Below are 20,166 nucleotides of genomic sequence, written 5' to 3'. Positions count from 1 at the left end.
AGCAATGCACATTCTCAGACAACCCCAGAAGTACTGAAGGAGAACGTCTGGGCATTGGGCCGGCAATCTCTGTGTAAACAAGCCCTTCAGGGGATTCTGATGCATGCTAAAGTTTTCGAACAACTATCTAGATTCAGCTTTCAGTTATCAGATATCTTCTCAAACCTTAATCTATTGTGCCTGTACCAGAATTACCTGAAATGCTGGTTTAAAGTGAAGTTGCTTCAGAGAGGAAGTTTACCATAGTGTGGTTGGTTGCTTTGGCTCTGGAGCCTGAACATTCTGGGTTCAAACCCTGGCTCCTTGATTTGCTATTGGGTAAAGAGACTTAGATCCCTCCTCATAAAATAGAAGTCATAGTAATAATGCCTACTTCATAAGAATGTTGCGAGGATTAAATGTACTAATGGACGGAAAGTGCTATACAGTCAATAAATGTTGTCAAAAATAGTTTGATAAAGTAAAAATTTATTGACTTAATTTGCACTTCTGGGATTTGGATTCAAGAATATGTTTACTGTTTTTACAACTTAATTCTTCTCTCTTCTCTCTTCTGCCCACCAGACCACTGCAGCTTCCTCCTCTAAATTAAAAGTCCTAGTACACCTACAAACTAGACCAGCGTTTTCTGAATTGTATTTCTCAAAACAGTTTTTACTTGGGATTTTATAGGTATGACACAAAGATAAGTTTCATGGACAAATAAGTTTTGGGAACTCTGTAAACAAGTTAGAGAACATTCTAATTTGTGATATTTTACCATTTCTTTTATCAGTTTCTTATTTATCTTTTGTATCATCATTTAACTTTTCCATTATTTTGCCGTGTCTTAACAGCTAGAATATAGGCTCCTTAAAGTCTGGGATCATGTCTTGAGTATGTCTTTCATTGTATGTACCCAAGCAGTATGGCCAAGGGGAATGTTTGCAAGATTTGGAACTAGACAGATTTCAATCCTGGCTTCTCCACTCATTAACTAATGGACCTTTGGACATGTCACTGCACATCTCAGAATTGCAGTTTCTCATCTGAAAAATAGAAATAATAATTCATCTCAGAGGTTGTTGTGAGACTTAGTGGTGGATAGTCTTCAATAAATTATAATAGTCATTAATAGTAATAATTAAAAAGACATTTATTTATTTATTGTTGTTTATGTTCATTTGTGTGAGGATTAGTAATATAACATGAAGTAACTTCCAGTGTTTAAAAAGAAAAATGTTTTATATTGATTTTCAAATATAATAATATACTGTCTTAGTCTGCTCAGGCTGCCATAATTAAATAAAACCGATGAGGTGGCCTAAACAACACAAATGTATGTATCACAGTTCTAGGGGCTGGGAAGTCCAAGATCAGGTCTTGGCAAGGTAGATTTCATTCTGAGGACTCCTCTTTTGGCTTACAAGCAGCTACTGTCTTTCAGTGTGCTCGCACAACCTTTTCTTTGTGTATACAGAGAGAGGGGGAGAAAGAGACTAGTTCTCTAGTGTCTTTTCTCATAAGGGCAATGATCCCATTATGAGGGCCCAGTCCTCAATGACTTCATCTAAGCCTAATTACCTCCCAAAGGCCCATATCCAAATACTATAACACTGGAGGTAAAGGCTTTAACATAAGAATTGGAAGGTAGGACACAAACATTTAGTCCATGACATATATATTTTAAAATTATAAAATACACTCTCAAGAAAAGCACTGTTTGAAATTGTTTCTAAGCTTTTTAGCAGAGTTCTCAAGAATAAGCCTTTAGAATCATAGTATTTGGTTGTAAAGTCTAAGGACCTAGAGAGAAATTTAAAACACAAAAGAAAAAGATTGTAATGTATTTCCCAAAGTGATAGAGTTGTCCATATAGAAAGAGTAAAGTTATTGAGAAAGATACAGAGAAATGATCAAATGGAACTTCACTGATTCTATAAGATTTCAGTTAAGGTACAAAACCAGAAATGATTTCCATTTAAAAGCCATTGTCCTCTACTATCTATTTTCTCCTTCACTCCCTGCCTGAATATTTTAGGACTGTGACCATTTATGGATTGTGGCCAAATTATAAATACAGCATAAGTTAAATATTTCTATATTTTGGTTAGTTAAAAAATCTTTCAGTATCCTATCTTGAAGCATATAGAGTCTTTTTTTAGTGGTCTTTTGCAATGAGAAAAGCTTTTTTCTACTCATAGGTTGTAGAAATGTTCACTTAAAAAAAAATACTTCTGGATAGAATTTTACATTTGGGTGGTACTTTTCTCCTATAATAAAAAAAAAATTACAGGTATTCTTTTCAACCAACCTAATTAACTTCCTAAAGAATCCAAAGGAAGGGAAAGATCAGTGATTACTTTGGAAGAATGGGAAAATTGGGTCAAATGAAAAGTATATTGTCTTGACAATAATGGTGACTGTTTAAAATCAGTCAACATAGATGTTTCACGAGTAAAACCTCTAAATGATTGACTATACCCAACAAATGTTGTTGCCACCATGATTTGACTGGATTCACCTTAAACTGTAGATTTAGTACAAAAACTGGGTGTTTCATTTAGTGAACACTACAGAAAAGAATTAGTTTCAGTTTTGTTAATTTCTTGCATTGTTTAGAAGGAGCACAAGCGACTTACCTAATATTAATGACAAAATTAAGAATAGGGTCTAAAACTTGATTCTTGGCCTACATTAAATGAAATTGATTTTACAATCTCTGAAAATAAGGATAATGGCAAAAGTTACTTAGCATTCATTATGGGCCCATTCTAAGTGTTTTACCTGTATTTGGTCCTTGTAACACATGGTTAACTGCTGTTATCACCCTCTTGTGCCCAGTGATGAAACTAAGGTACAGAGTAATTAAGTAACTTGGCAAGGATATTGCTGTTAGTAATTGTTCGAGTCCATCCCAGCTGGCTGGCTGCAGTTTGGTCTCTTAACTCCTGGGATATCCTAATGCTTTCAAGCAGTAGCTATTTAAGCAACTTGCTTTTTCCAAACAAGTTTTGTATCTTTCTCTTTAATTATAACAGACATACTTCATTTTATTGTACTTTACAGATACTGAGATTTTTTACAAACTTAAGGTTTGTGGTAATCTTGCATTGAGCAACATTATCAGTGCCATTTTTCCAACAGCATTTGCTCACTTCATGTCTCTATGTCTCATTTTGGTAATTTTCACAATAATTCAAACTTTTTCATCACTATTATATTTGTTATGGTGATCTGTGATCAGTGATCTTTGATGTTACTACTGTAACTGCTTAGGGACACCATGAACTGCACACATGCAAGACCGCAAACTTATCTGTAAATGTCATTTGTGTTCTAACTGGTCTACCAACCAGATGTTCCCCCATCTTCCTCCCTCTCCTCAGCCTTCTCTATCTGCCAAGACACAACAATATTGAAATTAGGCCAAATACTAACTCTGCAGCAGCCTCTAAGTATTCAAGTGAAAGGAAGTTGCATATCTCATACTTTAAATCAAAAGCTAGAAATGATTTAGCTTAAATCCAAGATAGGCCAAAAGCTAGGCCTCTTGTGCCGAACAGCCAAGTTGTGAATGTAAAGGAAAAGTTGTTCAAGGAAATTACAACTCTCCTCCAGTGAACACATGAATGATAAGAACACAAAACAGTCTTATAGCTCATATGGAGAAAGTTTTCATGGTCTGGTTAGAAGATCAAACCAGCCCCAACATTCCCTGCCCCAACAATGCCCAATCCAGAGCCAGAATCTCTTCAGTTCTTTGAAGGCTGAGAGAGGTGAGGACGGCACAGAAGAAAAGTTGGAAGCTAATGGAGGTTGGTACATGAGGTTTAAGGAAAGAGGCTGTTGCCATAACATAAAAGTGCAAGGTGAAGCAGCAAGTGCTGATGTAGAAGCTGCAGTAAGTTATCCAGAAGATCTAGCTATAATAATTAATGAAAGCAGCTACACTAAACAACAGATTTTCAATATGGATGAAACAGCCTTCTATTGGATGACGATACCACCTAGGACTTTTACAGCTAAAGAGGAAAAGTTAATATGTGGCTTAGAAGTTTCAAAGGACAGGCTGACTTTCTTGTTAGGGGCTAATGCAGCTGGTGATTTTATTTATTTATTTTTTAAAGATTTATTTATTTGAGAGAGAGAGCACGAGAAGGCACGCACAGGCACACACATGCACACAGAGTAAGTGTAGGGCAAAGGGAGAGGGAGATAAGCAGACTCCCCTCAGAGTGTAGAGCCCGAGACAGGGCTCAATCCCACAACCCCAAGATCATGGCCTGAGCCAAAATCAAGAGTTGGATGCTTACTGACTGAGCCACCCAGGCACTACCAGCTGGTGATTTTAAGTTGAAGCCAATGCTCATTTACCATTCTAAAAATCTTAGGACCCTTAAGAGTTTTGCTAAATCTCCTCTGCCTGTGCTCTATAAATGGGACAACAAAACCTGGATGAGAGCACATCTATTTACAAAATGATTTGCTGAATATTTTAAGCCCACTGTTGAGACCTGCTGCTTAGAAAAAAACATTCCTTTCAAAATATTACTGCTCATTCATTGACAATGCACCCTTTCACCCAAGAACTTTGATGGAGATATACAATGAGATCAATGTTGTTTTCATGCCTGCTAACACAACACCCATTCTACAGCCCATGGATCCAGGAGTCATTTTCACTTTTAAGTCTTATTATTTAAGAAATACAATTTGTAAGGCTATAGTTGCTGTAGATAGTTCTGCCTCTGATAGATCTGGGGAAAGTAAATTGAAAGCCTCCTGGAAAAGATTCATCATTCTAGGTGTCATTAAGAACATTTGTAATTCATGGGAAGAAGTCAAAATACTAAGATTAACAGGAGTTTGGAAGAAGTTGACTGCAACCCTCATGGATGACTTGGACGGGTTCAAGGCTTCAGTGGAGAAGTAACTGCAGATGTGATGGAAATAGCAAGAGAATTAGCAGTGGAGCCTGAAGATATGACTGAATTGCTGCAACCTCATGATCATACATGCAGTGGATACGGAGTTGCTTTTTATGGATGAGCAGAGAGAGTGGTTTCTTGAGATGGAATCTACTCCTGGTGAAGATGTGTGAAGACTGTTGAAATGACAGCAAAGGATATTACATAAACTTAGTTGGTAAAGCAGCAGCAGGACTTGAGAGGATTGACTCCAATTTTGAAAGAAGTTCTATTGTATATAAAATGCTATCAAGCAGCATCATATGTTACAGAGAAATGGTTCATGAGAGGAAGAGTCAATTGATATAGCAAACTTCATTGTCATCTTATTTTAAGAAATTGTACAAAAACCTTCAGCAACCACCACCCTGATCTATCAGCTACCATCAACATCAAGGCAAGACCTCCACAGCAAAAGGATTATCACTCACTGAAAGCTCAGATGAGGGTTAGTATTTTATAGCAAAAAAAAAAAATTAAAATATGTACATTTTTTAGACATAATGCGATTGTACGTTTAATAGTACACTGTAGTATAGTGTAAACATAACTTTTACATGCACCAAAATATTATAGGAAAACCAAAATATTCATTTGCCTCACCTTATTGCGATATTTGTTTTATTTATGGTGGTCTGGAACCAAACACACAATATCTCCAAGTTATGCTTATATATCCCTTTCTACTAAATCTTTGCAAATACTATTAAATTTATTTTATAAATTTAATCTTAAATTTTCTAGCTCCAGTGCCTTACTAATCAACTGCAGGTAGTTTTACATTTTGTCTATTAGAAGGTTTTGTTTATATGAAACAACACATTTTAAACAGGATAACTTTTATATACTTCAGAAATATTATTCAAGATATTTTTCAGGTACTCTCCACCCTGGAACAGGTGATTTTATTGAAGTGCCGTATATATGCCAGGGGCTTAGCATACATTTAATCCTCTTTGAAACTCTCAGTATTAGACACTATCAACCAATTTTACAGTTGAGAAAACAGGGATTAATCGTAGACAAAAGTCACCCAGCTATTAAGTGGTCACACTAGAATTAGAAACCAAGTCTGTGAATATTTCCACTGAATTACATTATTTCTATTGAGTTGAAACTGAACAAAGAAAATGAAGCCCAAAGCCATTTATTTTTATGTTTGTTAGCATCTACATTAATAAAACATTTAATAGGATCTAATGGTTTCTAATAGTCATGAATGATGTTAAAGTGAAATTACAGATTATCCATATAATATATTCACAATCTCTCTTACTAGGTAATTAGGGTTAATGATACAGTAATATCTTCCCAGCCAAAACTAATTCATGAAGACCAAACTAGAGAAAAAAGCAGAGAGTATTTTTAGAAAATTAAGTCAATACTATTATTTTTGTTTAATTTCAAGCATTACTACCTTCAGTAGCTTACTTTAGCAGTAGCACTCATGTGTGAACTAAGACAAAGCTTTACTGAGTACAACTCTTGTAATATTTCTATAGATTTTTCGCTTTTATGAGCATGTCTAGTATGTGTGTGTGTGCGTTTGTGTTTAAATGCTGCTCTTGAAGTATTTGCAGGGACGTTATTTAAAACCTAACAACTAACCCAGTGTGTGGTCCTAGAACCAGCAGCATTTACATCACCTATGAACCTGTTATGAATGCAGGATCTAGGCCCACCCTAACCACTGACTCCAAATTTGCATTTAAATAAGTTCTCTTGTTGATTCATAGGCACTCTGAAGTTTGGGAAGCACTGCTTTAAACTATTTTACACTTTCTTTGCACTTTGTTTTTCCTTTTAATGTGTATAATTATAGACTACAGAAAACAATTCTTAAAAAAAAGAGGAACTTTTGGTCTATTTTTGGCAAAAAGTATAATGAATTTTTATTAAGATATAACTGATATAACATTATATTAGTTTCAGGTGCACAACATAATGATTCAATGATTGTATATATTGTGAAATGATGACTACAGTAAGTCTAGTAGCATTCATCACCATACATAGTTACAAAAAAATTTTTTGCTTGTGATAAGAACTTGTAAGATCTATTCTCTTAACAACTTTAAAATATGCAATACATACAGTATTGTTAACTATAGCCACCATGCTGGACATTGTATCCACATTGCTTTTTTATTTTGTAACTGGAAGTCTGTACCTTTTGACCACATTCACCCATTTCTCCCATCCCCAATCCCTACTTCTGGCAAGCGCCAATCTCTTCTCTGTATCTATGAGTTCAGTTTCGTTTTGTTTTAGGTTCCACATATAAGTGAGATTATACAGTATTTGTCTTTCTCTGGTGACCAATTTCACTTATTTTGCTCTATCTTTTGAAAGCCAGTGTTAATCTGAGTAAATGTGATATAACTGTTTTCGTCGAGGATCCTGTATTAAAATACCTTAAGTGATTCCTAATAAGAGTGCCATCAGCAAAGTCAGCTGGAATGTTATGGGTTTAAATCTTTTGAATTTCAGAGATCATTGAAGAGTGTGTACTTTGCATTTAATATCTTTCTCTATAACCCAGAGATGTAAAATTCTTTCAGACTATGAATTATTGATTCAGTACAGCCCATTGTGCAGTCAAAACGTTGTCTTTTTCAATGCAGGAAGTTCTCACTTTGCACAGTAGTGGAGGACTGTGAAAACAACTGTTCAAGCTGAAATCATGCAACAGTCTTAATAATCAATGAGGGAGGGGTGCCTGGGTGGCTCAGTCCATTAAGTGTCTGCTTTTAAGTCAATGAGGGAAAACTCTGATAGTTCTGCCTGAAGGTCTTTAAAACCTTTTTTAAAACATTAAATACTATTATTGTTGGTTTTAAGTGTATAGGGAAATGGAAAAATAGTAAAACTAACATTCCTATAGTTTGCTGTCTTTGTAAACAGCAGGAACATCAAGAATTAAAGTGGGCTTTTTGTAAAAAAAAAAGTTATCAAGATTAGTTTGAACAGTACTTGCCTTCTTTTCATCATGTAAATCATAATTCAGAGTGAACATCTTTCCTATGTGTTGATGAATTGTCTTTTTAAGCTTAAATAGGCTTCCAAACTTCTATCCTTTGTGCTTTCAGTGTCATGAAACATCCCTGACAGTTGCTTTAATGTGAAGTTTATTACCAGTGTCACTTCCTCTAAGACATCTTCATCCTTTTCATTACAACCACTTCCCTCGTTTATGTCAACAAGCTTGCCTCGAAGTTCCTCTGGCAGAGTGTGCATGGTCCCTTGAAGAGTGGCAGGCAACATGCCCACAGTCAGCTATTTCTTCTGTAACTCCAGTTATGTTTTTCCAGGCCCTGTGAAGTTGTTTGCACAGTGTGGTAAAAGTTTCTGCTGTCATGCTCGCTTATTGCTTACCGTGGCTTCCTGCCATGATGCTTGCATATTTTCATTTGTATGCTTTATGTCATATTTCTTCCAAAACTCAACTAAAGAAATTGTATGATCTCTAGTTGTAGCATTGATAGCCTATTCAAAAGTCTGTGTAAGATAATAGGCTTTCAAAGTTGAAATAACTCCTTGGTCCGTTGGCAGGGTTAATGAAGTTGTTCTTGGCGATAAAAAGCCAGTTTTCACATTTTCATTTAAATCACCAAGAGAATTAGGGAGACCAAGAGCATTTTCCAACAGTAACAGTGCTATAAATATTAAATTATTGTACCTATAGTATCTCTCTACTGATTGACAAGAAGGCAAACCAACTGCATGATGTACTGTTTGTGGTGTGAACTAAATGACCGATGTTTAGGGACAAATCACTGACAGCCTTAGAAAGAAGGTATGTGACGAGTCACTGACCGTGCTGCACATCTGTTATTTACATTGTGATTTGTGGGCCCAGGAGTTAAGAGCGAAGTCTATGTTTTATGCCGTTACTCACAGTTAATATACTGAAGTTTGAGCCTTGGTGATGGGGGAATAATGTTATTTAATGAAACCATGATGACTGAAATGAGTTCATATCAGAGCTATGCAAAGTAAGGGCTGCTTTACTGTGACTCAAGACTAACCTCAACATATGTTTTTATTTAAAAAAATGTTTTTATGAAAGAAAGGAAAAATGAGAAACCTTCATTATATTTTGAACTGTTAAGTCTTTGACTTCTACCTCTGAACATACATCTGAAATTTTTATTTTTAAATAAAATAAAATAAAGCAGCATTTGTTTATGAGACACTATTCAAAGCTGAATGCCATGTTTCACTGCATCTGGTTCTAACCAGTTGAAGCTGGTAAGGACCATGAACCCTGGGTTACCTTAGTCAGGGTCAGACTCGACCTACCAAATTATTCTTCCCTGACCCGTGGTTAACGGGACTTGCTTTACTTAACAGTACACAGACTTGTGAACTCATTCCACCCTCTCCATAATGCACATGTTTAATCTTTAATAAGCGTATTCCACTGTGACCACCCCCTTTTGGCACTGACTTTTCCCCGTCAGAGCACTACTCAGTGAATGTCTTCCCTGGTATGTTCTTTCACCTCGCAGGTAAATAAAATCAGCTTTGGCTTTTGAGCTGTGATCGTCGTTTTATTGTTTGACACCCAAGATAACACATCGAGTAAGCGACAGAGCTGGGGCACAAATCCATTCTGACTTAAAACCCATATGCTTAATGTCTGTGTTTACTCATTAACTAAATGATGGGAGTTAATTGCTTTCAAGCCAGCTAGTTCCAAGACGTAAAAAAAAAGGAAGCTGATTCTACAACTCTAACTCCCACTAACTCTAATTCATTCTTCCCTTTGCAACAGCGAGATCCTCACACTTGGGGGTTCCTTCCTATTACAGTAATAACGATGATATGAATGGTAATAACAGTGTAATAATACTAACAACAGCATCAATGACAGCTTAACTACAGAGAGCGCTCCCTCAGTGACAGGCCGTCTTTCTTTCCCAGCTATCTCAAACCAGATATTGAAATGTCTTGTTCCCTTGTGATAACATGAATGTGCATTTATACAATTTCTTTGTGTCGATCTGGGTTAAAACTGGCTATACATGGAGTAGTAGAGATTGCGACAAGCTAAAGAACTGCATTCATGTGAAGGCAGCAGCCATTACTCTGTTTCTGTTGCTCGTCGTGGAGGAATACCAGCCTGGTATCGCCAGATTTCCCTCTTTCAAGAGGCACCAAAAGTCTGGGTCATTATGTAGAGTTTACCACTTTTTAAAATACTGTGTAGGGGCATCTGGGTGGTTCAGTTGGTTAAGCATCTGACCCTTGGTTTCGACCCAGGTCATGATCTCGGGGTTATGAAATTGAGCCCCACATCGGGCTCTGCACTCAGTGGAGAGTCTGCTTGAGATTCTCTCCATCTGCTCCCCCCCACCACACTCTCTCTCTCTCTCTAAAATAGATAAACAAATCTTAAAAAAAAAAAAATACAATACAATGCAATAATAAAATACCATGTAAACCAAACTAAACTTATCTGCAGGCTGAAATGGGCCCTGCCCATAGCCTCCGCTACAGATGCACGGGCTAAGAGGCAGGAAAATACAGTGGAGGCATACTGTGTGCATTTTGGGTCCCAGCTTTTCTATTTTGTGTGGCCTTGAGCAAGTTATTTAGCCTCTGTAGGTCTCAATTTCCTTATCTTTAAAATGGGTTTAAAAATAACTATCTTATAGAATTGCTATAAGGTAAAGATTAGTTATTTTTATCTTTAAAATGCTTAGTAAAATGCCTAAAATTTAACCAGTGATTTGTTTTTAATGTTTGGGCCCCTTTATCCTCCCTTTTGTGGACCTGCCCTCTCCATACTTCTGCCATGCCAGTTATATGCAGCCATTCCAAGGACATGCATTATGAACATCAGCCTATAAGTATAAAAACAAGCAAACAAAACCTTGTGTCATTTTCAATGGCTCAGTTAAATGGCAGGTGAATTTAGAAAGGGAAAAAAGAAGCCATATTTATTTTACAAAATTGAACCACTCATTAAATGGTATTGAACCACTTGGCTGAACTGATAAAATAATTTATATGATACTATTGTCATTAGGTGAATAAGCTTTTTGTTCAGTGAACTTGGATATGTGGCTTTTTAAAAGCTCTTTCGCCATTTTACCTTTTAATATGTCTAACTAATGTATTTAACTTTTCAGTTTATCTTTATTGGAAGAATTTGACTGCAGCTGTAATGAACTGGAGTCTCTACCTTCTACTATTGGCTACCTTCATAGTCTTCGAACGCTAGCAGTCGATGAGAATTTCCTTCCAGAATTACCCCGAGAAGTGAGGAATAAACTTATTTCTGTTAATTAACTTTTAATGAATATGTTTGGGGATTAAGTCTTAACAGGTGCAATGGCAACATAGATTCATAAGTTGAGCTGTCAATGTATATAGGAATTATCTACATATGTGTGTGTTAATTATTCTTTTTTAAATAAGTGATAAATTCTTATATTTGACTCAGAAAATCCATTTGACTTAAACATTACTTAGAAAGAGAAGTAATAAAATATTGTAAGTTAATCAATGCTAAGGAATACAATTTTAAATAATTTAATTTAAATATTTTGCTTTTAAGAATAGTAATAAGTAACATCCTGGGATAATTACATTTCCATTTCTGAAGTGAAAGATTTTTAATGGAAATAACTTTTTTTAAAGTATCATATGACATGATAATATTATTTTTATTTTAGATTTCACCAAAAGATTCAGTTTTTATTTCTAAGTGGGATTTTTATTGATTAATGTCAAGAAAAAAGTGTGAAGTATGTTTTCGCTTTAATATTTTCTGCTGAACACTTCTATAATGAAGGAACAATAGTCAATATGTCATTATTTTAGAGCCAAAAGTTATGAATAAACATGACAAGTACCATTGTAACATGAAATGAGCCTAACTTGGTCTTGGAACTGGTAACAATATTTTATCTTTTGTGTATGAGTAATCTATTAGAAACATAGATATATTAGTAGTCACTTGGATGGACTGTAAAAACAATGTTATTTATGAAAACAATGAAGCTAATGAGCATTCTAATAATAAAATTATAAAGAAACTTCCTAATATGCAAAAGAGTATGAGATATATGTTGTCTTAACATCTAAAGGAATATATATAATATATTCACATATTTTAAGGAGAGATTACAAAAAATAAAGCAGTAGATATATTAAGAGTCTTAAAAGTGATAAGGAAATGTGTAAATTAAGTTATTTTAATATTAAAAATTAATATAAAAATAGTTTATGGTGTACTTCTTTACTTACTTTCTTTTGTTACCCATAGATTGGAAGCTGTAAGAATGTAACAGTTATGTCTCTACGTTCCAATAAACTGGAATTTCTTCCTGAAGAGATTGGACAGATGCAGAAACTAAGAGTCTTAAATTTGAGTGACAACAGGTATTTCTGCAACATTTCACAATCACATATTAGTTACTTACTGAAAGGAAATTATTGTTTCTTGTTAATGATTTTAGAAACATTTTCTGTGTCTTATGAAGTATATAGAATGTAGATCAATATTTTATTGAGAAAATGGCAGAAGCTAAATTATTTATAAACTGATATTTCTAAATTTATTTGATTAAATTCAGGTCATATATTATGTTGTATGTTTAAATTATATAAAATTTATACACCCAAATTTATATACCAAAACCCTCCTATATGCAGAAAGCATAATATTATGAAGACCTGGAAAAATTATAATAAAAAGATACAAAATACATTAATTGAAATCATGTATATAAGTATGTATGTATGTATGCATATATATATGCTTTCATGTACGCATTTATGTCTCCAGTAAATTAACTGGGCAATGGGTGTATTGTCAACACCACCAGAATATCGGTAAGAATATTGCCAATTACCTAATACTCAAAAATTGTGAAGTTTGTACATTATTGTAAGGACAACCAAATGGTCCTTTAGTCATGTTCAGAGTAGGGCAAAAAAAAAAGAAAAGAAAAAAAAGAAAAGATAGGTTCCCTTCTTGTGACAAAGGTGTTATAGTGGTGTATAGACAAAAAGAAAAAGCGAAACTGAATTCATCTTTGTTTCCACAATTGTTCTCAGATAGGAAAGGATAAACATAAATATTGACTGAAGATAACTGCTAAGTAGACAAAGTGATTACAGAATAGAATGTATGAACTCTGTTTTCAATAAGTTTCAGTCAGACAAATGATAAAGTGAGAAACTGAGAGACTGCAACAAAACTGTCAAAGATGACTTTTATGGAATCATTAAGAATATTCAGATCTGTAAGTTTCAAGATAAGTGTACAAGTTCTCATTCGTTTGTTAGTTTGTTTAAGACAAATCATGATAATAATGTGATTTTCAAAGACTGTTCACTTAGTAACTCAATAATATTCCCATGATGATATAGAAAATATGCTAATCAAATATTTTAAATGACCCATAATTAGAAGTACTACAAGTGAAGTTATTTTTGACTATTTTTATTGAAGTATGATTAACATATAGTGTTACATTGGTATCAGGTATACAATATATTGATTCAATAATTCCATACATTACTCAGTGCTCATCACTGTAAGTGTATTCTTAATCTCCTTTATGTATTTCACCCATCCCCTCACCCACCTCTCCTCTGGCAGCCACAAGTTTATTCTCTGTATTTAAAGGTCTTTTTTGTTTGTTTATTTCTTTTTTTCCATTGTTTGTTTTATTTCTTAATTCCACATATGTGTAAAATCATATGGTATTTGTCTTTATTTGTTTAACTTATTTCACTTAACATTATACCCTCCAAGTCCATCCTTGTGGGACCTGGCAAATGTCAAGATCTCATTCTTTTTTGTGGCTGAGTAATATATATATACACACACACACACACACACACACACACACACACGCACATCTTCTTTATCCATTATCCATTATCCATTTATCCATTAATCTCCGGATAGACCCTTGGGTTGTTTCTATATCTTGGTTATTGCACATAAGGCTACAATAAACATAGGGGTACATATATCTTTTTTAATTAGAGTTTTAATTTTCTTTGGGTAGATACCCAGTAGTAGAATTACTGGATCATATGGTATTTCTATTTTTAATTTTTTAAGGAACCTCCATGCTGTTTTCCACAGTGGCTACACCAGTTTGCATTCCCACCAACAGTGCAACAGGTCCTTTTTCTCCACATCCTCACCAACACTTGCTATTTCTTGTCTTTTTGATTCTAGCCATTCGGACAGGTGTAAGGTGATAGCTCATAGTGGTTTTGATTTGCATTTCCCTGATGATGAGTGATGTTGAGCATCTTTTCATGTGTCTCTTGGCCATCTGTATGTTTTCTTTGGAAAAATGTCTGTTCAGGTCCTCTGCCCATTTTTTAAATGGCACTTTTTTTTTTTTTGGTGTTAAGTTGTATAAATTCTTTATATATTTTAGATATTAAACCCCTTATCAGGTATATCATTTGCAAATATCTTCTATTCAGTAGGTTGCTTTTTTGTTTTGTTGATAGTTTCCTTCACTGTGCAGAAGTTTTTTTATTTTGGTGTAGTCCCAATAGTTTAATTTTGCTTTTGTTTCCCTTGCCTAAGGAGACTATTTAGAAAAATGTTTCTATAACCAATGTCAAGGAAATTACTGCCTGTTTTATTCTAGGAATTTTATGGCTTCAGGCCTCACATTTAAGTCTTTGATCCATTTTGAGTTCATCTTTGGGTATGGTGTTAGAAAGTACAAGTGCTACTAATGAAGTTATTTATTCAACAAATAAAGGATACTTGAGTAACTACCATGGGACAGACATATTGCTAGATGCTAGGGTAAAAGATATGAGTAAGACATTGAGAATCTTACAATATCAGGAACGTAAAATATTTTGTCAGGCCAGTTATATTAGCTTAATTTTTTTCCTAGTACAATGACTGGAACATAGTATAGAGCCAAATTAATATTTTTTAATTAATGAATTAATCAATGAATCTAAGCCTGCAGTTAAAATCAATATTCAGCCAAAACTGAGTCCAAAATTGAACATTACCATCAGAGAAAGAACTTCCTGGATAAAAGATTAAATATGAAATGTTATTCAAATGTCTTGACTATCACAATTTCATATTTATAATAGAATAGATTTAAAAAGTTTGGTATTATAGTTTAGGAACAAATTATTCCTTTGTACTGTCAACTGCGAGATTGCTCCTATGGTGAATTTATTGTTGTACATTTGTGATATTAAAGAGAAGCTCACCTTCAATGTAGGTTACTGGAAGAGCAAGGAGAAATAAACAAAACGTATCTTTCTCTAACAGTTTCTTTTCTTTTCTTTATACTCTATATTTATGACTGAATTGATGATTATTTATCATACATGTTATTGTATATGATTCTGGAGAGTTACCCCTCATGTAATTTTGATGTGGCAGAATTGATATTCTGCTTTTAATTCATCTCCATATGTTGTGAGAAGACCGTACTTCATAATTCCTGGCTTAAATGAAATTAAGTGACTAAAAACTATAGTTTTTATGTAATTTGGTTTCATGGTATAAATACTAATATAACAAAATATTCTATAAAAAAAGAATTATAAGTTAGTCTCTGTTACTCTTTATATTCTTATTTATGTTTTATAAATATTTATGAGCTCAGAGAGGTTATTATATTCTTCCCAAAGTTATCTGGCTAATACACACTGTTGATGTTTGTATTGGCTGTCAATATCTTTTCACATTTATTAAATTATTTGAAAGCATTTTACTGCTTTTACATATCACATTACTTCCATAATCTTTATTAATTATTGTAACATTTTCCATTTCCATTATCAAAATATATGTACTCATCAATTGGCTGAAAGAGTTCCAATATATTAAAGACTTAAGGAAATTTTTATTCCATGTTCTATTTAAAATGTGTATGTATATTCAAAAGTGAACATGCAGAAATTAACAGTAAATCCATCAGCATGCCTTGATTGTGTTAGCACTTTGCTGAGTAGCTGTGATGGTAACCTATGTAATCACAATTCATTCATCATGCACAATTTCAGGGATATCAGATAGTATGTTTAAGTAGGCATTTGCTAATTTGGTCCTTCAAAGGCTGAAGCCAAAACTAGATCATTTTGATTGAATACCAAAGCTGATGCCAAACTTCATGTACCTCAAAATCCATTTTTTAAGTTTCCCTCTTGGAATATTTACTACACAGTATACAAACAGTGAGAGAACAAAAGGACACACTTTGGGGAGTCAGCATAACATTGGGAGCTGTAGATACCTTTAGTAGGATGACAGACATGACCTCTTCCCATCATGGAGGCAACAATGTTGTGGGGCTATCACCCAGTAAAAAAGTAATCACAAAAATAAATATATAATTACAAACTTTGGTATGTTCCATCAAAGAGAATATAAGGTACTTTGAGACTACGTTGGGGAAAGTAATTTAAATGAAGAGTCAGGAAAAGCCTCTTTGAGAAAATGACATTTAAGGTGAGAGCTAAAGGACATGTGGGATTTAGTTTAGTGAAGCTGGGGAGAAAGAATATTCCAGACAGAGAGAAAAGTTTGGCTAATCCTCGTAGTGGGCTGCTAGAAAGCCCGTCAGTGCCACTGGGAAGACTAAGTCCAAAAAAGAGTCGCATAAGTTTCTGGAGAGGCCTGAGGGGCCAGATCTTGTAAGGTTTGACAAAGCATGTTAACAATTCTGGATTTTATCCTAGAAATGATAGGAAGCATTTGAAGGGTTGTAAGCAGGAAATTTTCACTTTTTAAAGATTGCTCAGACTACTGGAGAGAAAGAATTGGAGAGAAGAATGAAACGAATAAGTTACATTATTTTAAATAATTCTTCATAAAAACGAGCTATTTCCGTCTTCACCCATGCTATTAGAATTTTCTTGTTTTTGCAGATTGAAGAATTTACCATTCTCATTTACCAAACTTAAAGAGCTTGCAGCTTTGTGGCTTTCTGACAATCAGGTAAAAACTTTTATTACCTGATTTATTTTATTTATTAAGATAAACTATAATTGAAACTTTGAATTACTAACTTATTCCCAATAGATACTCTTAACAATTACTGCAAAATATAGATTCTTTATCTTCTAAAAGAGAGATTTTTGTAACGATAGCAATTCAAGTTATATACAGACAATACGGTACTATAATCCCCACCCTCTTTAAATACTTTGATTTAGCATCTACTTCATTCCCAGAGATCTAATACACAAAATTGATCATTTTCATACCTTTTTATTTCTAAGTAGTACATATATGTCCTTAGGGGACATTCTTTAATTAAATCTCTGAAGGTAAAGAATAAGAAATCATTAATGTAGTCCCCACAGAGGACATGTTCCCTTTTTTTTCATACTTTTAATTATGATCAACTTGATCCTAAAATTTTATATAAGAAGTTCTCAGATAGTTTTTGCAACTATTACCAGTACTTTCTGTAATTGGTTTGATATTATTTTTTATACTCGCATAAGTAGATTATAATTGAATCAGTCATCAAGTGTTAATGAGTAACTTTAATAAGGAAAATAACAAGAAACAGTTGAAGACATCTGATTTGCCACCAGAAAAAAACTGATGACAGATAATTTTGACATAGTTTATTGGTCTTTTTTACTTTCATCTTATAATCCTAAAATTTTGAAACACCCCCAAATATGAATAGCCAAATGAAAACACATCATCTGAATTTAGTTTCTTGTCATTTCCTGAGCATAAAAGTAGCATCATCATTCAGACTTCTAGGTATTGGGCTACTTTTGTGAAAAAATAAGATAAATCTGTACAGATTGTAAGCACTAGAATGTTTGTGTCCCTACAGTCATTATAGCACTTGCTTCCATCTGCTGAGTAAAAAAAAAAAAAATAAGATTGTCATTCAAATTCCAATCTTATCAATGAACTATAGATTTTTCAAGGCATTAATATATCAATATAAGTAAATCATTTCTGGATTCAATGTGAGCTATGCTAATGGAACAGTCTATGCTACAGTCTTGCGTTGTGAAAAAACAACCACTAATATTATGATTTATTATTCTTGTGGGAGAATGAACTGAACGGTGACTGCATCATTTAACTTTTATTTAGAACAGTGATTTAATGTGTTTCTGACTCAGTTTCATGAGACAAGTTGGTATCCCAAATCCCCCTTGTGCTTCACTCCCATTGATAAATGTCATGAAATAAACCAATTTTTAAACATTAGATACCATCATTTCCAATATATTTATATGTAGTGTATTTATATGTATAGTATATAATATCAGAGCTCTAAAACACCCTTCAGAAATAGTATTTCTAAAATCAAATCAATAATAAAGAATGAAATATTGCCATTCTTAAGAAATATATTGTTGATATAGCAGATACAAAAAGTACTATCTCTTAAAAAATCCTTATGTTTTAACCTAATTAAATTCATAGATGATCTTGCAATAGCATGAATTTGATAGCAATTTCCATTTGTCTTTTTAGGGCAGCAGGTTGTGAAAATGAGTGAGTATATAGAACCACACCAAAAGCTCACTTAGTTGAAACAATTTAATACATCTTGGTCTCTTTAAGATTAAAACTGATATTGCCAGTGAAGATGAATAGGTTTTGTAAAAGAATGTACTAGAGAAAAAGAAACTCTCAGCATAAAGACCTTAGAATTTGAGAATATTCCTCAGCAACAGTCTTATTTTATGAGATGCTTTCTTATTTCATTACTTTTTTTCCCTGCCTTTCTTTTAATTGTTCATTCAGCTCAGTGAGGCCAGACTATTGACCGTTATCTTCTCTAAAAGTAATAGTCTTCATATTTGCTATCCTATTAATCTGATTTATATGTTCTTTGCTTCTAGTCCAAAGCCCTTATCCCTTTACAAACTGAAGCCCATCCAGAAACAAAGCAAAGAGTATTGACTAACTACATGTTTCCCCAGCAACCTCGTGGTGATGAAGGTAAATTGTCAGTAAAAATGTCTCCTATGCTTATATGATCATGGATAAAAGGGATTAATTTTGTTCTGATCTCTGGCCAGGAATCTGGCCCATGGGCAAGGCTATAAAAGTAATTACATGACACATATAAATCATCCAAGGGTTAACCCTAAGCATGAATCTTATCTTCCATAATCGGCAAGGAAGAAGTCAAATTGTCACTATTTGTGGATGACATGATACTCTATATAGAAAACACTAAAGACTACCCAAAAGCTGCTAAAGCTGATAAATGAATTCAGTAAAGTTGCAGGATACAAAATCAACGTCCACTATATTATTTCAAGTAAGATTCCAAAAACGTAACTCTCCCTCTTCATATCTTATGTGAAAATGTTGATTTCTAGGAACAACTTCCCTTGGTGGATTGTAAGACATAGGACTAGGTCACTAAATGTAGTATCCAGCCAACTGAAATAGGCTAAGAAGAGTCTGACCTTAAGGAAGGTTCAATGTACTGTTTTATTTTCTGTGTTCACCAATTTCATGAGCACAATTTAAACATATTGTCCAGTGATCCCAGGCCCCAAATTATTTCATGTTAAGAGTCAACCATAAAGAGATGACTTGAAAATAATGACCATTCTTTCTCTTTCAAGTGGAATTTCTCTAAATGATGTCAGTAGCTTTGATAGGAATACTTGTTGAAAACCTAAACCTTTTTTAAAATTAAATCTTCTATCCTTTATGATGACAAATTTCATAAAATTTTTAAAGGAGGTTTATCCTTTATCTTGTGGAACCTGCATAGGCTCCTTCACCCAAGCCGGAACAGGCTGCCACACATATTTTCTACAGTCTCACAGTAATGGTAATTCTTAGAAGAGTAAACCCACTTTACTTCACCCATGGATTAAATCCACCCAATCCTCTTGAATGAGAGCACATTTTAAAAGCAACTGTCTGTTTATGGATCTATTTTCAGGGATAATTATAATAAACATCATTAGTCTTTGACTTACAAATATAAGTGAATCATTTTGGGATACTTTAGAATCTTTTAGTCAAATTTCGACTAACAAAAGTAGGAAAAGGAAAGATTGTTTCATATTTTTTTCAGACTTCAGTAAAATTGATCTTTTGAATTTATGCAAGAGAAGTCACCATGTTTACATATGCTATAAGAAAAACCTTAATTAAGGATTGTTTTTATTCATGCAACTTTACTTATATTTTCATATTAGTATCCCTAGCTTACTGAAATATTTCATTTCAAGAAAATGTAGGGAA

The 20,166-nt window shown here is 33.7% G+C and overlaps 1 protein-coding gene across 2 annotated transcripts in view; it reads left to right on the top strand.

The window, feature by feature from the left end:
- The window catches only part of LRRC7 (leucine rich repeat containing 7), a 391,349-nt gene that overhangs the window by 271,087 nt on the left and 100,096 nt on the right, over nt 1-20,166 (top strand). For both annotated transcript variants that reach the window (XM_040627144.1, XM_008690729.2), the window contains exons 11-14: nt 11,087-11,216; nt 12,226-12,341; nt 16,842-16,911; nt 18,798-18,897. In XM_040627144.1, coding sequence (XP_040483078.1) covers nt 11,087-11,216; nt 12,226-12,341; nt 16,842-16,911; nt 18,798-18,897 — 416 coding nt within the window. The remainder of the gene's footprint in view (nt 1-11,086; nt 11,217-12,225; nt 12,342-16,841; nt 16,912-18,797; nt 18,898-20,166) is intronic.

This window comes from Ursus maritimus, unplaced genomic scaffold (genome assembly GCF_017311325.1).
Source record: "Ursus maritimus isolate PB19 unplaced genomic scaffold, ASM1731132v1 scaffold_12, whole genome shotgun sequence".
NCBI classification, from domain to species: Eukaryota; Metazoa; Chordata; class Mammalia; order Carnivora; family Ursidae; genus Ursus; species Ursus maritimus.
Note: the sequence above shows the minus strand (reverse complement) of the source record. Positions and strands in the feature narration are given on the sequence as shown.